Source organism: Gossypium hirsutum, chromosome D01 (assembly GCF_007990345.1).
Source record: "Gossypium hirsutum isolate 1008001.06 chromosome D01, Gossypium_hirsutum_v2.1, whole genome shotgun sequence".
NCBI lineage: Eukaryota > Viridiplantae > Streptophyta > Magnoliopsida > Malvales > Malvaceae > Gossypium > Gossypium hirsutum.
In genome coordinates, this window is record NC_053437.1 from 15,843,638 (window position 1) to 15,866,053 (window position 22,416).

The 22,416-nt window shown below is 31.4% G+C and overlaps 2 protein-coding genes and 1 long non-coding RNA gene across 3 annotated transcripts; 2 read left to right on the top strand and 1 right to left on the bottom strand.

Moving 5' to 3' along the window:
• Positions 1-15,057: 15,057 nt before the first annotated feature.
• LOC107922191 (high mobility group B protein 3) lies at positions 15,058-16,925 on the top strand. Its single transcript, XM_016852083.2, has 8 exons — positions 15,058-15,446; positions 15,535-15,583; positions 15,710-15,805; positions 16,037-16,094; positions 16,203-16,247; positions 16,334-16,414; positions 16,484-16,573; positions 16,663-16,925. Exons 2-8 carry the CDS (start codon positions 15,543-15,545, stop codon positions 16,678-16,680), a joined length of 429 nt encoding a protein of 142 aa, XP_016707572.1. The 5' UTR covers positions 15,058-15,446; positions 15,535-15,542; the 3' UTR covers positions 16,681-16,925.
• LOC107922188 (transport and Golgi organization 2 homolog) lies at positions 16,837-20,784 on the bottom strand. Its single transcript, XM_016852082.2, has 5 exons — positions 19,908-20,784; positions 19,626-19,815; positions 19,351-19,557; positions 19,048-19,239; positions 16,837-18,953 (listed from the first exon to the last, which is right to left on the bottom strand). Exons 1-5 carry the CDS (start codon positions 19,988-19,990, stop codon positions 18,819-18,821), a joined length of 807 nt encoding a protein of 268 aa, XP_016707571.1. The 5' UTR covers positions 19,991-20,784; the 3' UTR covers positions 16,837-18,818.
• Positions 18,781-19,836, top strand: LOC121213869 (uncharacterized). The gene is made up of 2 exons (XR_005909353.1): positions 18,781-19,115; positions 19,220-19,836. It is a non-coding gene; the product is annotated as an uncharacterized lncRNA (long non-coding RNA).
• Positions 20,785-22,416: the final 1,632 nt, after the last annotated feature.

A 22,416-nucleotide genomic window follows, 5' to 3' on the forward strand; every position in this document is an offset into this window, starting at 1 on the left:
AGCTATAAAAGCTTACTTTGATTGTTTTTGTCTATTTGTTTTTTTTATAGATTTTAGAGACGCGTTACGAGCTCGGGGATCATCAGCATAGTCTATCACACTATCGACTTCTTTTGGTATTTTGTTGAATATTTGAACTCGATCTTATGGCATGTATAGGTTTGAGTACGATGTTGGTTAGATTTTGATTGTAAATTATAAATAGCTATGCGAAAATGATTTAATTTTCATGTTTGTGATCAGTTTGGTTTTAAAAATGGTTGTGTTTGTTCGGTAATGCCTCGTAACCCTAATTCAGCGACGGATACGGGTTAGAGGTGTTACAAATATATATGACATAAATAAAGAAACCATAGATTTTCATTTCAACACTATATTTGTTTTCGTTACATTCAAAGATGAGATATGCGCAAGTTAACCTGGGTTGATCATCCGACTTTCCTCCTAATTCTAGTATGCAGCTCACGCAATTAAATGTCATGATTGAATACCAATTCCACAGACTTTGATCCTACAAATATCACCCCGACCTTTGCATTACAAATTTGACCATAGTAGTAAATAATAGATTTCACCCGTCAACTTATTTAAATATCGGTCACAAATTGGATTAACAGCACCAAAAAAAGTATAGGGTTGTCTGAAGAAGTACACACGAGTTTCGTGACTCAACAATTCAACTTTTGATATATTTTTACTGTGTGTCTAAGTTATGCAAATTGCGTGTCTTTAATAGGAAAATAAAGTGAACAATAAAAGGAATTACGTACATCAATATCTGTTTATGAAAAGACGCATTCGTCAAACAATGACGATGGAATGCAAAGTATTATTCGAAAGTGCGTTCTTGAAGTTATAAAATTTCATTACTATAGTGCTCTTAATAGTATTTGATGCCTCGAAACGTGCATCAATTATACCAAAAAAATCTCTACAACCCTCTAGTTTTAATTATCAAAAGTACATGCCCGTTAAATTTTTCAGCCTTTTTAGGCACATTTTAAATATATTCTTAGAAGACACAACTCCTACAGCATGTTTTTTACCGCAGAAAATTTCTACTTTGCAATCTAGCCTTTCCTTATGCCTATAAAAGGACTTTTCCACTCCATGCTTCATCGTCCCTTAAACATTTTCTCCCACAGCCTCTCCATCCCTCCTCTATAAAACACTTCTTGGTGTTAAAATTTTCTATTCCTAAAAATTTTTAGTTGATGTTCGAGGTATTATTGAGGCGTCGGTGATGTAATGTCGCTCCAAGATAAGACCATTACCTCTGAACTATCCTGGAGAAGTCGGGTTTCGGGGTGATTTTGCTTTATACGGTCACGAGTGGTAGTGTACGTGGAGGTCTCAATTGATGGACACTATACGGTCATAGATCAAGGTATAATAAGGGAGTCAGTTGACGGTCGTTACGCAACCACAAGCTTAAAATTTTCGGATACTCGAAAATGTTGCCCTATAAATAACATACAGAAGTTTGAGGGTATTTTCATAGGGAAAAACTCTGGGTCTTCCTGCTATAATCAACGTAATTTTTTCTCCATTTCTAGGCAGTCAATACATTTAACCTTCATTCTTGTCCGAAGGTCGACACCATTGTGGACGCAGGAAGACTCTCAAGCGGGGAGCAACGGTTTCGATGGATTAAGGGTGATGCTCTTTTCAGGATGACAGCGGTTGTTGTTGTTAAACAGCCCATTAATAACTACAATCGCTACCGCTCCGACCCGAGTTTGACCTCTACTTCCACCAAAACAACTGCTCTCTGTAACAACCCACTTTTCAATAGTGTCAGAACAGTGATTTCGGGGCCACAAATCCGACAAGTGAGTCCGTAAATATTACAATTTAATATTTATGAGTTATATATAGTATTATAATAAAATTTGATATGATAATTTTTGTTATTTGTTTGAATAGTTAAGTTCAAGTGGTATATCCTTAAAGTCAAGTGGTTTTAGAAAAAGAGGTATCGGGATTTCGTTTCTGTAAATTGAGAATATTTACGGAGTGCTATTAGGTTCATCTTAAAATTTGGTTAAGAAATTTTAAGGTTTAAATAGTTAATTTAGTAAAAAGGATTAAATCGTAGAAGTTACAAAAAGTGTCAACTAGGAATAGAATTATGATTCAATGGCTTTATATGGCAAATATGCCAAGATTTTTAGTTGGACGGTTATAAGCTTGCATTTTATGTTATAATATAAGTTGTTTTAAGGTTAATTTTGTAATTAAACAAAATAAAATAACTTAAGACAAATAAGAAAAACAATTATCATCTTCTACCTTTTCTTGGTTGGAATCAATTCTCCATGGAAAGAAAAACCAAGCTTTCAACCTTGGTTAAATTGACTTGCATGGTACGTACATTTGTTCCATTTTCAATGATTTTTATGTTTTTATAATCGTTGTAGCTTAATCTAGCTAACTCGGGGGTCAATTTGTAAAACTATTAAAATTTTAGGGATCTACCATGGATGGTTTAAGTGTGTTTGTGAATTTAATTGTTAGATTATTAAGCTAGGTTGTTAACTATAAGTATTTTGTTAAGTGATTTTTTAAAATATTTTAAGGTTAGGGACCTATTTGAAAAATAGTAAAAATTCCATGTATAATGTATAAAATGTGGAAAAATATGGACTGATATGAGATTAGGGAAAAATCGGCTAACATAGATTTTAGCTAAAAATGGTAAATTTGCAAGTTTTGGGTTTAAGGACTAAATTGCATAAAAGGTAAAATGTTGGAGTAATTTTGTAAAATGATTATGGAAGGACTTAATTGAATAAAATTGATTATTTTAAGTGTTGGAATTGTATTAATTGAATGAAAATTATTATTTAGATCAAGAAACGCTATGATTGGATTTAAATCGAGAAAAAAGCTAATGTTCTGAACTAGTTGTTGACTCCATTTTAGCAACTGTTCTAATCGAGGTAAGTTCGTACAACGATTAAATTTGTTACAGTTGTTTTGGATCGAATGTTAATTAACATTTGTGATATGCATAATTGGATTGATAGTTTTGTATTAATTTAGTATAATGGATTAAGTTGTGAAGCTAATTAAATTAAAGTCTATATATGAAAACAAGAACTTCAATTAATGTGCAATGGAATGGTACAATGGAATGAAAGGAAAGAATTTGGATGCGTAAATTGAGAAATATGTATTTCATTAAGCATGTGTGAAATAGTATAATATAATGAATTTTAAAGAATCAGATATGTGCAAAGGTCCCGTTTGAACATTGTGAGTACTTAGGATACAAATGACATGTCATTAGGAATTATGTAACATCCTCAAAACCCCATTTGTAGTAAATAAAATAATATAAATCCTAGTGAAAAAAAGTATAAGATCAATGAAAACGAAAGTTGCAAGATATCAAAAGAAAGTTAAATCAAGAAGCAAGACATAATGTATTAAATTAAGGAATGGACTAAATTGTAAATATGTGAAAAGTTTTGTGGCATAAGTATAAATATGGAAAATTTGAAATGAAAGGCCAATAGTGCAAATATCTTAAAGGTAGAAGGATCTAGAAATTAAGGAAAACGGATTAATAAGGACCAAATTGAATAAGCAAAAAAGTATAAGGGACTAAATTGTAATTTTTCCAAATTAAGTGATGATTCAAGGATGAAATTTTAAAAGATCATGAAGGGTAAAATGGTCAATTAGAAAGAGAGAGAAGTCTAGAAGGCAATGATGATGTTGGAGATATTTTATAATTATTTAATTCGATAAATATTACTTTATTAATATATTAATGAGATATTTTACTAATATTTTATTATAAATAGATAGTATAAAAGGAGAGAAAGATGAAGAAGAAAAAAAAAAGAAAGAAAAGATCCTCTCATCTTTCAAAGGTGAGTAAGGGGGAGAGAAGAAGAAAACTTTGTTGTCTTTACAATTTGTTCCTTCCACAAAAAATCCTCCATTTTCACCCAGAATTTCAAGGAATTTTCATAATCATCAAGAGAGAAAAGTGATAAGGGGACTATGGAGAACAAGAAAATCACCTTGGATTCAAGAAAATGGAAGTTGAAGGAGAGAGTAAATCAAGTTAGAGTTTGAAATCATTAGGACAAGGTAAGAACATCAAGATTTTAATATATTTTTAAGTTTGATATTATTGCAAAATCATGAAAATGTTGTAAAAGTAGAGTTTTCTTATATAAGGTTTTATGTTCTTAATATGTTAGTGAAGGAAAATAAGAGGAAGTAATGGGAAATATTATAGAGAAAGGAAAGGAGTGTGTTATAAACTTGGTTATCAACATTTTGCACTAAAACAGTTTTAGGTAGCAGTAGTAGTCTGACTTTGAAAATTCACCAAAAATTGTAGAAATTTAATTAGAGGTTATTAAAGTATGAAATTAAATCCTATTAAGTCTAGTTTTACATAAAAGAAACGGTGTAAGAAAAAGAATTTCATATTATGAGATATATGAATTTTTGTGAGACAATGTCCGATTGATTTCGGGATCCCCTGTTCTGACTTTGGAAAATCATAAAAAATTGTAAAAAATGATTAGGGGTTTAAATTTATATGTTTAAATTATTAATGAGTCCATTTTCAATAGGAACAAATGGAAACATCATCCAAGCCTCGTACTAAGAGATAATTAATTTTTAGTAAAGAAAGGTCGAAACTGTTAAGCAGCAGAATAGGGACAAACTTGAAGAATTTAATGTACTTATTGGATAATTTATAAATTCTAAAATTTTTATTGTAAAAATATATTTGAGTTTAGTTTCAAAAATATCAAGCGGATCTTAATTTCGAATTTTGTAGCTCAAGATATAAATAATTTAGTGATTATGACTCAAGTGAACAACTTTGATATGAACACATAAGTAAATAGTGGAATTATAGATAAGGTTACATATAAGCATGTTATATACTAAAAGCTAAAGATTCTAACAAATATATACATAAAGGATGTGGAATGGAGAGGAGGAGGAGGAAAAATATATGAATATATATAATAGATGAATTTGAAATGTTTCGAAATGGTTGTAGGTAATGGAATGATTAATATACATGTGAGTATGTTTAAAAATAATAATAAAATAAAAAAGTGAATAATTGTTAATTGATGTGATATTGAATTTTTTGTTAAAATTTTATGAAGAATTAAATTGATTGACATAATTTAGAAATAAATATGAAATATACATAAAGTGGGTAAACTAATTTTGCAACTTATTTGTAAAACTTTGTTATTTGTGTTAATTTTATAAACTTTGTTATCTTTCATTGAATATCATGTTTTTATGAGAACTTGAGATTAGAAATAGATGTAAGTGGATGATATGTAAAATGAAGTGGCAGTTATGAATCTGAATACGGTTCAGGTAATGATATAAAATAAAATAAATAAAAATAAAGTGTGGAACTTGTAGGAAAATGGAGACGACGTCACGATGACAAGTTCGCCATGTCACGACGTGGAAACCTCAACATCGAGACGATAGTTCAAAATTTTTTATGAACTTTACAATTTGACATTTGATCAATTGTGGATGTTTTAATGAACTCCTTTAACTCATAATTAGTTTTATTGTAATTCAATTATTACTAAAATTAGTTAATGATCTACATTAATTAAATAATATGATAAATTGATCTGAAATTTTCAGTAGTTGCTTCGACAACGAATGTGACATCCTGATACCTTGACTCGGCGATCGGGTCGGGTATGTGGGTGTTACAAATTATACGATTTCAGGTGCTGGTCCTGGATGTCCTACTGATAGCTGAGGTCCTGCATTTGTTGTGGATTCTACACAGCTCGTGTGAGTAGCATCGTGTAGCTAACATCCCAACCTACAACTCGTGTGAGCACTATTGGAAAGGTTACGGTTACATGAAAAGGCACACTTTATGTGAGCATTCCCGAGCAGCCGATGTAATTCTAGATGGTTCAATGGGTAAGTAAAGGTTAATGAAAAGGCATGTATAAAAACTTAATGTACTAATGTTCATATGAAATGGAAAGATGGATATGCACATATGCAATAAAAAGGATGAGAATTTATTATGTGACAGATGAAATATCCATGGAATTTATTTCTTAATATATGTTATGTTTACTTATTATGTATTAACTATATGGACTCAAAATGGTAGAATGTGAAATGGATATATATATGTGTGTGATGGATGATATATAAAACCTAAATGCTTATTAGGTATATGTGGAAGGTAATGAAAATGAAAGGACATAGTATATGATGAAAGTGATTGATGAATTTGAAAAGCTTGAGATGTTATATGCCTTATTTGGTTAAATTTATATGTGTATTGCTTCACCTACTAATCTTGTGAGGTGTTGTGTGTAGGAAAATGAAATTTGGACTATGGCTAAATGGAATCATTTATGGCTGTTTAATTAATGCATTTGGTAAGTTTAAGTTCCGTTATAAGAACTTACTAAGCATTAGTTGCTTACCTAGTTGATTTTCTCTGTTTTTAGAGGTCATCGAAAAGCTCGATCGATTGGAAATTGCATCGGAGCATGATCACACTATCTAACGATCCATCTTGGTAAATTTTGGTTATTTTGGCAAATGGTTATAAATGGCATGTAAGAAGATTATAAGTGTAGTATTAGTAATTGATTTGTTTTTAAATGGTGTCAAGTTCATTTATTTTCATATCTTTCGATGGAGGCTTATAAATTATGTGTATTCATATGAGATGATAGTAACTATGCATGCCCTCATGTGAGTAGAAAAAAGATGTTTGTGTGATATGTTGTGATATGGTTATTTGGCATGTATAGGCCAGTTACCACTTGGTATTTTGATGTTTGAGTTGCTATGTTTGGATTGCTACCAAACTTATACATATGTTAATATGGCTATGTAAATGTATGTATATGTTGTGACTTTGGACCTAAAATGCCTTGTAAATATGTGATTTGTGTTCATTCATATGTGATAGAAATGGTATAATAATGGTGTGAGCATATGAATATATGTTTAGGTTATAAGGCATGTTTGATCGAATTGAATAGAATGATGATTGAGGTGTCATTTAAATGGCATATTGGTTAAAAATAGGTTGAATGTGATTTTGGCATGTTTATAGATGTTTCGAGGTATGCTTTATATATGTTAATGATGGTTGAATTGGTAAATCTTTGTGTGCAAGTTTTGGGCTTGAAATGACTTGACTTAGAGGCAACTTTTGTTGCACGCGGCCTGAGACACTGGCTGTCACACAGTCGTGTACCACACACGGTCATCCCACATGGTCATGTGTCATTTAAATTTTAGGTGTAGCGTGGACCACATGAGCTTAGAGAGTTACACGCTTGGCGACACGGTCGTGTGACCCAACTTCGTTTTCACACACAGGTTGAGACACGGCCGTGTATCCAAACTTCGAATGTCCACACAGTCTAGGCTATGTCACACGGCCGTGTGACCCATGTTTTTAAAATTTTCAACTTTTTCCTAAAATTTCTTATTTGTTTCAAATTAGTCCTAGCTTGTTTCTGAACTGCTTTTAGGGCCTCGAAGGCTCGATTTAATGCCCAAATGTGTATGTTTACTAAGATTGTGATAAGTTCTGATAATTAATAACAAATGGTATTATTGATCTGTTTTGAAGTAAATTGTTCTGATTTGTACTGTAATGATCTGTAACCCTAATTCGGTGACAGAGACGAGTTAGGGGTGTTACACTCTCCCCCTGAGAGTCCTCTTGTATCCAACTCAGTGCCAACCTTTGAATAAGAATAAAAGATACCAACTGCGTAGAAATAGAGAAAAAAATACGTTGATTACACCGAAAATCCCTCTATTTTTCCCTATGATTATGGCCTAAATCTTATGTATGGTATATATAAGGCATCATTTGCACGGTATCCAAAAAGCTTGAACTCATGACCACGTAACGACCATCAACTGGCCCCCGGTTATATTTGAACTTATGATTACATCACGACCGTCAACTAGGACCTCCACTTTGACTTCGACCTCTGATATTATCAAACACAATCACCTCGAAACCTGATTTTCCCAAAATGGGTTTTTGATGTGATGGTCTTATCTCGCTACGACATATGAAATGTATATGTCATGAGGCGCGTTATCACATCCCCGACTCCTCAAAACTACCTTTGAAATTTTCTAGTTTTAAACGAAAACCTCTAACCCTGTTAAAAAACCCTAAATCAAAAAGCCCTAAACCTTATTAAAAACTCTAATATTATTTAAACCTTAAATCTAAAAATATTTTTAAATAACTAACCCTAGGAAAGATAAAAGGGAAAATGCGTCCAGTTGAGTGAGCTTTCTATACAAGTGGCAGGAAAACGCACTTAGTTGGATGAGCTTTTCTTTCACTTATGCAGAAAGCGCGCCTAGCTGGGCACGCTTTCTATTTCTCTCTCCAAAAATGGCTTATTTCCCTAAATTAAAAAAACTGCTTAAAAACCTAATTTAAAAAAAATTACATATTAGCCTAATTTGGCCTAAATATAAACACTTTAAAAAGGAAAACACTTTAATTATTTAATAATGAGAATAAGTCATTAATTAACACTTGTGATCAGGAAAAATGTGATGACATATTTATTAAGTTTAAACAAAAAAAATTGATAGGTTATAAATTTTAATGTAATCCTACTCAACTTTCTTTTTTTAGTAACAGAAGTAAAAAAAAACGAAAAGTATTTACAAAATAAAATTATCAATTTATTTGTTAATAAACACCATAAGCAGTTCATAATCATGTCTGATAGTTATAATTCTAAAAATTGCAAAAAAATAAAATAAAATATTCTGATCATATATGTTCTTTTTGACATAAGATGTTTAGAATTATCTATAGTCTCTCTCTAACCCATAAATAGGAGGATAATACGCTTCAGTGCATTTGAACCTACGTCCTCTTGTATTGACAATAATACTCATATCAATCGTATTAAGACTCAACCGACTAATATTTTTTAAATTCATTTGAAAATTTTAATATTTTTTATTAAACCCTTCCAAGTAAACTTTTGAATTGGAGCAAGGTACTCTATTCTTTAACAATAGTATTCTTTAATTAATGTATAATATTAATTACTTTGGAGTCAAATACTAAAATTAATATTAATTAGCTTATAATATTTTTGAAAATTTCAAACTAATGATTATAGATATTGTTGATTAAAATATAAAAGAACTAAATGATTAGCCCATTTGTTCTAAAAATTATTGATGATACATATTACAAAAATAATAAAGAAATCCTTGAATGACTCACGTTTGTTCAAGTTGCAATTTAAATTTTCTTTTTCAAAGATAACTAGAATCGTCAAATTCATTAGCAATAAAAGTCATTTACTTTTTCTATACTTTATTCCTTTAAATTAACAGATAAACTTCTACTTTTTTTTAGGGTATCAGTTTAATATTTTTTTTATCTAAACTCTCTCATATTTCAAGTAGGACTTCGAGTTTGGGTGGGTGAGTCAAACATTAAATAAGTCTAAATACTTTTATCTTTTTTTCTCCCAATTGTTTACTTCTTATCTTTTGTTTTGAACAACGGCGGTACCAACTTTTGGGTTGGCTATCGCCCGCCTTTTTCTCTCTTCCACCAACCATTTCTTTCTTTCTGCTTCTCATTCACTCCACATGTATTCTCTTTTTTCAATTTGTAAACCTATTTTGTGAGTATATTTGTTATCTTCACAAGTTGTAATGGCTAAATGACAAACGCCTGTCATTCACTAAAACTCTACCAACTAGCAGTAATTTTTATTGGAAAATAGGTGACTCTTTGTCAGTTTCTTAATATGTTTTTGTTTTGAGAGCAATTCAAAATAATAAATGATTTCACAATTCGATTTGGACTGGTGTTGTCTTAAGTTTTATATGTTTTTTTATTTATTTTTCTATTATTTAATAAGTTTTCAGTTTTAGAAGCTTTTGTCTGCTCTTGTAGCACGTTTTTTAGTCTTGCTTATGCATGTAACATTAGTTTTACAACTGATTTTAGGGATGGTTTCGTTGTCGTCCTCTCTAGTTTGGTAAATGCTCGATTCTTTTGTCGATTTTTGCTCATCGCTTTGGACTATCCGGGGTTGATTTTCTTATCGTATTACGTGATTGCAATCACTCTAGATATGTCGTGATTGAGTTGTAACAAAGCCAATTGTCAACGTGTCATGATGTTCTATTGATGCTAAAGCTAAAACCTTAGCCTTTGTTGTGTTGGTGGAGCTTGTCTTTCACTATCTATAACAAGTGTTCGTTATTTTTCCCCCTGAATTGTATGATTCCATTCATTGAATAAATTAATGAATTTAAAAAGTTTATATTTAAAAAAAATGTTGTTAATTTTCCAAATCTTCCCTCTTTTATGGAAAAACTTTTTGTAATGTTACATGTAACTTTGCATTATGTACGACAGAAATTAAGACCTAAAAAAATTCATATTTAGTATAAAACTCAAATTAATCAAAAATTTCCAAAATGTGATTGTAATACACTTAATTGTATAATTAGATATCTTATTTATCTTCAAATTTATGTTCTTAAAAGTTGTTTTAAAATATTATTATAAATCTTATGCTAGTAAATAATAAATTATTATCGTATGTATTAACTTACATTTCAATGTAAGTGCATTTTGCAAGGCATGAAAACCACCATCACATTTCATCAAATTCCCTGTTTTTTTTTTAAATAAAAAAATAATTGCATGACAAACTCGCTACGGAACTTATAATAGAAGTTATTAAGATTGAATAAATAAAAATGTTATAAATAAATTATTTTCCTGCTATACCTTTTTATTTTTTTCTAGTAAAAATTGTGTTTCATGTTTGTAACATACATCAAGAAGACGTGTAACGTTAAATTTTTTCTCCAAGGTTGTAAAATATACAAACATCTTATCAAACTTTCAAAAATAGTTCCAACCTTTACATATCCATCTTTCTATGTTACGGGCACGGTTTAAAGACAGTGATTATTGCACAAAAAGTATTTTATAGAGGTCTATCAATTAAATAGGATTCATTTAACCCACTTAAATTAGTCCAAATTCGAAAAATAAGTGATAAAACCCATCTATTTGAAGCTTTGGTGACCCAGTGAAACACTTATGGAAAACTATAGTTATCTTGATAAATAGCGAAAGTAATCTTAAAAGATTTGTAATTTGATAATATTTGATTTTGTAATCTTGGAGATTATGTAAATCTCTTAATTATAGATATGCTTTGATCTCGTACATCGATGTAAAGCTAGTTGTGCCGTTGGATTTGGGAGAGCTCAACTATAAATAGAAAGTTTCCCCCTAATTTTAAATTATCCATTGTATTCCATTCTTTAGTAGTGGATACTAATTGAGAGCATTTACTCAAACATTTGGCGTGCTTTTGCCTTTTGTGGCTATTCTTTTATTTCAAGTTTTCTTTTGTCTTTGAGTTGCTTTCGCTATATTTTTGGTGTCTTAGAGAAATTTTATGAGAATTCTCACTTTGCGAGAGTTAGATTAACTTAGACGTATTTGAAGCGAAGAAATCACATAACGCCACACAGATTGCGAAACTAAAACTCTAGCCCCGTGACACCTACATATATTTAAAATATTTACAAAATAGTTATTAATATAGTATAATAGTGTTAAAGATGTAATTAATAATCAGTGTTTGATCATAACCTCGTATTAAATTTGAAAGAATTGTTTTACATTAGAGTCTTTAACATTAGATTGATTTTCCATTGACAAGAACTAAAAATACAACTTCAATCTCAACAGCAACATTAATTGCCAACTTATATACGTGGAAGCAAAAAAAAATGCACTTTTATATTATTATTTATAATTAATTTTTTTTTGTAAAACTATTAGGTAAATGTTCAAATCAGGGTTCAACTTATTAGAGGGTGCTCACATGAGAGTTAAACCTTTCAAAATGGCCAAATAAAGGCTTAACCTTTATAAAAGTGCTTAAATAATAGCTTTTCACATGCTTTAACCTAATTTGTAGAAAAAATTAGGCAAATGCTAAGGTGTTTAGAATAAAACACTTAACATTCTAATCATATATTGCTTGAAAAGAAGAGAAAACAGTCAAAACATAATTTGTAACTAGAGGTGCTCATCGGTCGAGCCATAATTTGTAACTAGAGGTGCTCATCGGTCGAGCCAGGCCCAATAAAAAATTTAGTCCCATTTGCTAGGCCCGTGCTCGGCCCGACCCGAAAAATGGGCCTAAAATTTTACTCAAGCTTGGCTTGGATAAAAAGTTAAAACTCGAGTTTGGCCCACCAGTATTAATTTTTATATTATTTTTATATAATTTTAAATATATATAATACATAAAAAAACCAAAAACATTAAAATAAATATTTTTCAACAAATTGAAAATAAAATTTAAAAAATATGTATACTTAAATAACACTAAAATAGAACAAAATTAACAATAAAACAAGTGTTATACAATATCCAAACAATAACAACAAAATACTAGTAACATAATAGTGAAATAGTAGCAAAATAGGGAGAAAACAACATGAAAATAGCATTAAAACAACAAAAAATAGCAGATTTTTTTTTATCCTTTTTGTGAATTCAAGCCGAGCAGGGTTAGGCCCGGGCAAAAAATGCCTTACCCGAGGCCTGACTCATTTTTTAAATGGGCCTTTTTTTCCAAGCCAATTTTTCAGGCCTATATTTTTGCCCAAACCCTCCCACTTTTTGAGCGGGTCTTCGGGCCGGGCTGGGTGGCCCGACAAATGAGCAGGTCTATCTGTAACACGGTATATGACACTTAAGCACTTTTGAAAAAGATTTAACCCTTACTTGAGCACTTTCGAAAATGTTAGGACTTTATTTGACCATTTTAAAAGGTTTAGCCTTCATTTAAGTACTTTTATAAACAATAGGCCTTTATATAACCATTTTGAAAGGTTTAATTCTTATGTAAACAAGTCCTAAAAGGTTGGGCCCTAATTTAAAGATTTAGCTAAAATTATTTTAATAAATTATATGGAAGAAAACATAGATGCCAAAAACTTGATGATAATGAAATAGTGTATATAAATTTAATACAAAAAAATATATTCAATTCAGCCACAAAATAATGTTGATTATTCCCTCAATAAGTAATAATTAGAATGAAATAAATAAAATAGATATCAGTAATGATTAAAATAAATAAAAATGCAATAGACAAAGTAATGTAACATTGAAGTTGTGCTCATTATCTCCTAAAGTTATGATTCATATGCACCTTCAGATTTTCCCTACAAGTAGTTTAACGGTTTACTAACCTCGTACTAAGTGCAGTATATTTTCCCCCAAATTATTCATCAAGTAAAAATAGAGAATATTTTCATCAGTTCAAATTCGTACTTTTTTATATATAACAAATATTTTTAAAATTGTAATTATTTATAACTATTTCTAGAAAACTCATTTATAAAAATTTAATTACACCAAAGAGTTATATTACAATAAATATAGGGTTAGGTTTTATTTTATGGTAATGAAATTTTATATTATTAAATTTTTTTAAAGGAAAAATTTCTTATTACAATAAACCTCCATGAAGAGGAGCACCAATGAGAGGAGAGAATGAATTTAAACCCGATAAGTTTACCTCATACACTCGATCTTCGGTTCTCATTCTCTCACAATTGTTATAATAGTGACATCCAAATTTAAAACAGGGATAAAAAAAACCTAAAGGCAATTTAATGTTTTTTGAATAACAAAAAATATATGTTTTTTAATTGGTTTTTTATTCTATTTTCATAAAATTTCAATTTGAGTTGATTTCATGAGTTAATTGTGTACAAATTCAATTAGGAGAAGAGTGAAGTACATTTTTTAAAATTTCATATAATAATTTTTCATAAAATAACTCAAACATAAGCATATGATAGGATGATAGGATGTTGGACTTTTAGGCTTTACTTAGTAGAGTGTAAAAAAAACCAAAAGGATGAAAAATCGAGAAGGTAGAAAACTATAAAGATGAAAAACATAATTTTTCTTCTCATAAGTTTGTTTGGGAGGAAAGATGGAAAAATGGAAACAAAATTATAATTTTCTTTTCATCCATTTTTTGGTAGAGTTGAAAAATGAAAGGAAAGAAAATAAAAACATTCGACAAATGCATAATTTTGAACTAATATACTCATTTCTCTCCTTTTCTCTCTTCTCATCATCCCGATTTGGAAAAATTGATTTTTATGTATTAGGATAGAAAATGATCATCCATTCTATTTTATTTCCTCTTACTTTTCTTCCCTGGTCAATTTAGCATTGCTTTTAAGAAGCACTTTTGAGATAAAAAACATTGCTAAAGAAGATGTTTTTAAGCTTTTCAAAAACACTTTAGAGAAGAAATGCTAAACTAAGCCTACACTTAAAATTTAATTTCTTTCCACTTTCCACCTTCTCCTCCCATCGTTCTAATTTTTCACCCAACTAAGTACACCCTGAACTCGAGTAATTTGTAATCAAACTCTGACAACATAATTAAAAAAACATAAATAAATATTTTAAAAAAATCACCTCTTTTAATTAACCTACATTTATTTCCTTCAAATTTTCTTCTTTTACTCACACGTGAAAAACGCTAATTATATGTAATTTAATTATTTTAATTTAGTATAAATTGTATTAATTATTTTTAACGTAAAAATATATTAAGGATCATTTTGGATGGACGTTTATCTTCAGTGCAGCGCGTTTAGTTTTATTTTTATCTCACACTATAGTATCTAATCTCACCATCACCACTATTTTTATACTAATTACAGATAAACCGTCCATCATTATTCTTATAATTATAAAAAAGAAATACAATACTGCAGATGGCACAAACTAGTATCTGGAATAGATGAAACTTAGAAGGCAGATCGGGCCGCCCTGGTTATAGATCCATTGATTTATGATTAGGCTTTGCAAGTGAATTGGGCTAGAATTGAGTGGGAGAAGGCCCACTAAATCTCAATCTCGTATATGTAATATAAAAATATCTTTTATAACATTTATGGGGATAAGGGGCATGAATTTACCAATTTGGCCCAGTGCCCAAGCAAGGCGTGCAGGTCAATAAAAGGAAAGGAGAAAAGAGAAACCAAAGCTTGCAGTGAGAGCGAAGAAGCACAAAGGAAACACAAAAGGGAGAGAGGTGAATCTGGGAAAGGCAAAAGCTTAGGAGTCACGCAGCCAATAATATAAAAGCACACAGATCGCTGACCTGGCATGAAATTTACAAATCCCGCCTAAACCCCCAATTTTCATTTCGTGCGCAATTGAATTTCAATTTGCCCCTAACTTAATATCTCCGCCTTTCGGCCTTTCAACTCACCCCTCAATCCTCAATCCCCAATCTCATATCTCTCCTTTGTTTCCCCTTTTCTCTCTCTTTTTTCAACCCTAACCCTACCTCACCAACCAGGTATTTTCCGTCGGTTTCCTCCATTTTTTTTCTCAATTTTCCACGATTTCTCTCGCTCTTTCCACTGATCTGCGATTTTAATTTGCAGGATTCAACATGAAGGGAGGAAAATCTAAGTCAGATACTAAGAGTGCCAAGTGAGTTTTCGTCCCCCTTTTTCCATTCGTTTTTTCTCTTGCTTTTTAATATCGTGTTTTCTAGGATCTAAGATCTGGATGGAAATTTTCTTTCTTATTGGTCGACTATTTTTTATTTGTTCTTAGGCTATCCGTGAAATCCAAAGCTGGAAAGAAATCGGGGAAGGCTGCCAAGGATCCAAACAAGCCAAAGAGGCCTGCTAGTGCCTTCTTCGTTTTCATGTAATTTTATTTTCTTCTCTTATCTTGCCTCTCAATTTGTGTCGTCAACAATTCTCAACTGTTTCTTTTGTCAATTTTTCCTTTAATTTTTTTGTGTTTGTTCCTTTGCTCCTTTGGAAGTTCTGGCGTTCATAATCCCTCGTTGAAGAGGCAAATTAAGCGATTTTTCTTATTTCGTTGATTTTCTCTCATTTTCTCATCCAAATTGTTGATGCTCGCTTCGTATTATAGGGAGGAGTTCCGTGAGCAATACAAGAAGGATCACCCTAAAAACAAATCCGTTGCCGCTGTAGGTGTCACTGATTTTATTTGTTCTTTTTGGTTTATAGCCACGGGTCTTTGTTTTTTTTCAATAAAGTTCAATTTATTTGTTCTATTTTTCGTGTGCCAACTTTAGGTCGGCAAAGCTGGTGGAGATAAATGGAAGAGCTTGTCTGAAGCTGTAAGTATTTAGTTGTTTCGTTTGAAGTATTCGAAAACTATATTCGCAACTGCGTTTTCTGATTAAATTTAAATAATTATATTCAGGAAAAAGCACCTTATGTAGCCAAGGCAGAAAAGCGAAAGGTCGAGTATGAAAAGAACATGAAGGCCTACAATAAGAGACAGGTAATTCAGATTTTCATTTATGAGCATAATGTATCTGTTTGGGCAGCTAATAATTGATGGATTTTCCAGGCTGAGGGTCCTAAAGACGAAGATGTTGAGTCTGACAAATCAGTGTCTGAGGTGAATGATGAGGATGATGATGAAGAAGGCAGCGGAGACGTAAGTTGCAATGTTTCCGTTAATTGTTGCTGTTGTTGATGTTGGTTGCTATTGTTTGACTTAATGAATTGTTTCTTATTTTAATGCAGGAAGAAGATGATGAGTAGGAAGGTCCGTGGTGGATAGCATAATCAATGTAGGCTGTGATAGTGTTTGATCAAAACCATATGTTAATGCTTTCGATGTTTCCATGTTATTCTTTTAGATGCGCATGCCATCTAAGGGAGAAATGTACCTCTGAATCCTGTTGGTTCCTTTTGACCTTCTGAAATTAATAGTTGTAGATGGGATAATCTGCTTCTATATGTACTTTTTGATTTAAAGTTGAATGGCTTAGATAAATCCTTTTGTAGAGAATTAGTCCGATAATTTGGTCTTGCTGTTGCCATCTTTTATAATTTTGCTGCTTGCTCCAATGCGATTTGACAGGCGTATTAATGTATATATGTCGTGGATGCTGCTGGTTTGTGTGGTTGTGTGAATGTTATTTCTTGGGTGGTGGTATTTAATAATGGTTTCTGTATTCGTTTTAATGGGTTCTCATTTGTGCGTCAAATCTTTCAAAGCAATTTACAGATATCTTTAATCGTTGGTCTTCCATTGTATGCTGTAAGCTAATTATTGGACGTGGTTTATTTATTTTATGTGGTTTGACGGTTTAAAGATTTTATTCCACTATTATATATGGTCAACTGCTAAAGTTATTAAAAAGTGTTTATTATGTGTAGGAGAAAGTCCATTACCTTTCTGCGACGCTTCCTTATATAAAAAATAAATAATCACCTATTGACAGGCTCTCCTTTCAGTTGATCTATTTTAAGTAAGTCTGACAGGTTCTTATTCTTCCAGTGGTTTACATGGTTTGATTAGTCTTGACGTTAACTTGTGTTTCCAAGCAGTGATTTTTGAATGGAGGTGTATAAAAACTAGTAACCTTTCATTTCCTCTGAAACCATCAACAAAAGTTTTTGACTAACCTTTGCATATGAAGCATTAACGAAAGTTTAGAATCAACTAGCTTACATCTCACCGTACATTTTATCTAATTGGACGGGAGCTGGATTGGCCTTTGCAGTCTCCTGGCCCCTACTAATCATTGCTGATTCTATGGATTTTCCCGTGACATTAACAAGCATCCAATCAAGTTTGTCTTGCCAAGAAGAGTGAGTCAAATGTAACACACAGCATCAAAACTCCTGCACAGGTGATCCCTAACTTCAATTTCTTCCCTGCACAGGTCACAGGATCAACTTGCTTTCCAAATGACAGTAGCTTGGACTCAACAACCAGTCTGTCCCGTATATCAAGCCAAACAGTACGAGAGCGACTTGGGATTGCGTGGTTCCCTTATACAAGTTTGTGCCAAGGAACCATTTCCTTTCGATTCCATAACTTGTCCCTTATCATGAATCTGTCTTGCTGCAACCCTCCTGCCTAAGATTTTTTTATTTTGGTTGTATCTAAGATAAAAGATTAATCAGAAAATGTGTTTCACTCCCATGAGCGAGGGTTGAACCTCTAACCATAGAGGTGTTAAGGTTTGGTATTTGATAAATATAAAATTGGCATCTAACAACATATTATTTCCGCTTGGGGATGGTATCATTCCCAGATGGGTAACGCGGATCAATTAGAATTGGGGAATTGGGTCTCATGTGCCATCCACAAGTTTCGTCTTTGTTGAAGGGGATTTTTCAGTCCAAAAGATATCCTTCGAAATAGATTTGAGTATTTTCTTTGGGCTGATTCTTTGCAAATGTAATCTATTAGATGTGTAGCAATTTGCATTTAGCAAAGAGGAACACAGTCGGTTCCTCGCAAAATATAACACTTGGACACATTCTCTTCCATTATAATGTACTTTTCTTATTATAAATAAGTTTTAGCAAAATTTAAGCTAGCCAATTCCGTTCCTGTATCATCCTTACTAGCCAATACATTTTGTTTCGGTAATAATTGGAACAATAAATTTTAGGTTCATTCCAATGTAAACTTTAATTGGCTAGAATGTGATGTACTAATTAATAAGAATGAATTTTATAGTATAAATATAATTCTTATTATTTATTTTGGGTTTTGTTGAATGATGGATTGTTATATGTTTTATATTTATTGTTTGTTTATTTTAGGTTTGTTTAATTATAGATTGTATTTGTGAAAATGATTGAAAACCTGTTTAATCTTATTATTTGATATTTTCTAAATAAATATCGAAAAATAGGACATAAAGAAAAAGGAAATGTTTCTAGATTTGTTTCTGGAGATTGTAATTGATGGTTTTCTCAAACCACTCACCCTTTTCAAGATATTTCTCGTAAAAGCCGACTTCTTCACCAGCAGATATGGTCAATGCTATAGTACTCCTTGTGCCACAAAGCCCCTGTATCCCATAAAACGCATAGTTCAAACGGCCACAGTTTTTATCAGCTTTAACATTGTTTTTTTCTTTCAATAAATTTAGAACGGAATTTTACCAGTGGAGTGTCCGTTTCAACAAATATGGAGCTAAGCTCGAATTCCCACTCCAGAGCACAAATGCCAGGTAACTTGCTTTTATCAGCTTTAACTTTGTCTTCCATGAGTTTTTCAACCATTTCCTTCACCATTACTTCATTGTTACCATACTTATTCAGCATTTGTTTGAAGCTTTTACGTAGCCGCAGAGCCTGCAGAGTGGGAAAGGATGGATCAAATCTCCAGTGTCCATTTGCATTTCTGTATGACTTTATAGCAATGTAATATGGAAGAGTTGTTTTTCTTGCGTAAAAGAGATGTACCTTAGGGCAGGGTGAGTCAAGATTGGCATTTGAAAGTACATGAAGACCTGGAGAAACCTGTTGAATGTTAATGTCTTCCCCCCTTGGCCTATTGGAGGCATAAACCATTGATTTTGAAGGAATATCAGCCAATATGAGGTTAAATCCTTTGTATTGATGAGCATCAGTGATCAGTTGTTGGGCAAATTCCATGGGGCTCTTTGTGCTCTGTATCAGCAATACTTACTGTTAGTTGAGTTTCGCTTGAACCAACAAAGAAAGGCATATAGATTTACCTTCAAGAAAAGTATAGGGAGATCCCCGCGGGTCTTGGCGTTGGGAAGGTGAGGAAGCTCCAAAACATTGGTAAGACAAGCTACTCTGCCTTGTCTTGAACATGCCAACCATGTCCCTCCTGCAACCTCATCTCTATCTCCCAGTATTTCACAACCATCAACATCCCACCATGCAACTGGCTTTGTAGGCCTTCAACGCCACCCATAAAACAAATCCCATAGATTAATCATAGATGCTTCCTTCCTTGAAAGAAAAATAATTGAAGCGAAATGGAAACCTACCTGTTGTGGTATTCATCTCTGTTTTGTAAAAGCAGAAGAGGGTAGAGTGGATGAGCTTGCCAAATGAAAGCAGCAATACACATGGTTAGACAATTCTATTCAATTGTTTGGCTTTGAGTGAATTGGTTGAACTCTAGAATGATAGCAGAATATGAAATGAGAAAAGAGAACAGAGAAGCAGATTAGATAAGATCAGGGGAAAAAATCTGCAATTTCTTTTTGGCTTGCTATGACCAGCTGGATTGCAATGATTAATAAGAGTCATCCAACACTAAATAATTGCCTCAGAACCAACATTTACAGCAAAAGGGGCTATTCTTGTTTTACAAGAGGGGTTTGAGTGAGGTAGAAACAAAAGGTAATCTTGACTTTTCAAAACTAAGAAAAATATTTTGAAAAATGTAGCTGACGGCGGTGCATCTGTTCAACACTGCCCAGTTTGAATCGTTCTCTAAAACGTAAGAGGAAACAAACAGATTTGGTTCTTGCTGCTCCCCCATATACCTCCAAATTGATATTGCAATCACACTGCATTTGGTCTCATCTGTATTTAAAAACAAATATCCTCAACACTGTTTAATCAATGCAGTTGATGGAGGATACCGCTCCCAGATTGAAGAAACAGTGCGGTAGTCCCTGAATGAATGCATAAAATCTTCCACATTCTCTCCACAAGTAAGATTCATTCACCTAATGTTTTCATTGAAGGCACAAAATTGTAGTAAGTTGATTCATCATCAGAGAGTGTTGGGAGCACATGCGCTGACTGTTTCGTAAGTCCTTGTTCATATTCAGCCCATCATCCTCCCCAAGTGATTGAAACTAATCTGTAATGTTCAATGATGTTAATTTATGACTAATGAAATTAAATTTTGATTCAGGAAATATTTTGATGGTAAATTCAAAAAAAAAAAAATCAATTTATCTATATCTATAATCTATCATATATAAAAACTCGAGTTTAGAAAAACTTTTAAATATAACAATTTTTTTAGATTATAGTTCTGAATTTGTCAATTTAAATATTTTTTTATTATTTATAAGATTTATCAAATTTATAAATAATAATTTTAATTTTACTAAAATATTTAATTAAATAAAATTTTTGATAATAAAATTTATCATACTTATAAATAAAAATTTCAGTTCTATTAAAAAAAAACCTTATTCAAAGCTTTATATAATAAATAATAAAATTATTTTTATTACATTATTTGATATTTATTAGATAAAAATTGAATAGTGAAAAGTTTAATTTACAATAAATTAATTTTTATAGTTTATACAAATGGGTTAATAATGATTAGGATTTTTTTATTTGCACTAAATTAATTTAATGACGTTGGTTATATTAATTAATTATTATTTTGAATAATGTTTCTTTGTATTAATTATATGTAGTAAAACTATATTGTACGTTAAATATAATAAAATATTTTAATTATGATTTGAAATTTATTCTTATAATATTTGAATTGTTAAATAAGTTAATATATTTTAACTATGTTCAACAATTCAAATAATATGAATTACGTTTACACTAAGTACAATAATTAAAAATTAATAAAAAATTAAACGTTTAAAATCATGTGCAACACATGTGACATTAGAAATAAATATAAGTAAAAAGGTGAGCAATATTATAAACAAAAATAATAGATAAAAGATGGACATGAGAATATGAGGATTTCTATTGTACTCTATATTTTTCATCACATTTACAAGTAGCGTACTTCTCTCTATATATAGGGAGATTAAACTCTTCATATTCTAATACATAAATAGGAAATGAGTTACAAGAAGATGAGAGGTTTAAGGAAGATGAAAGCTTAAAGGCTAAAGAAAATCAAATGTGGAATGTTAAGGGATATTAAAGGTGAAAGGTGAAAGGTGAAAGGTGAAAGGTTGAACATCCACTTAATAGCTTTCATAACACTCCCCATTGGATGTTCATTATATAAATGATATGCTTCATTAAAAATCTTACTAGGAAAAACCCTGTGGAATAAAAACCTAAGAAAGGAAAAAAATGGTACATAATCCTTTGATGCACAGTATGTCACAACCTTAAAAGAAAATGTAGTGCGAATTTACTCCCCCTCATGTAAGCATCACTTAAGATCTTTGAAACGATGCAATCCAATGTTGAAAATTAACTTCTCAAATGAAGCAGTAGGGAGCGCCTTAGTAAAAAGATTTGTCAAATTCTCATTTGAATGAATCTATTGAACATTTATATCTCCATTCTTTTGTAGATCATGAGTGAAGAAAGTTTTTGGTGATATATGTTTTGTTCTATCACCCTTAATATATCCTTCCTTAAATTGTGCAATGCAAACTGTATTATCTTCATATAAGACTGTTAGAGTTTTTTTTTTTCAAAGCATAAACCACAATCTTTTCGTATGTGATAAATCATAGACCTTAGCCATACACATTGACAACTAGACTCATGGATTGCCAAAACCTTAGCATGATTAGAAGAAGTAGCAGCAATTGTTTGTTTCAT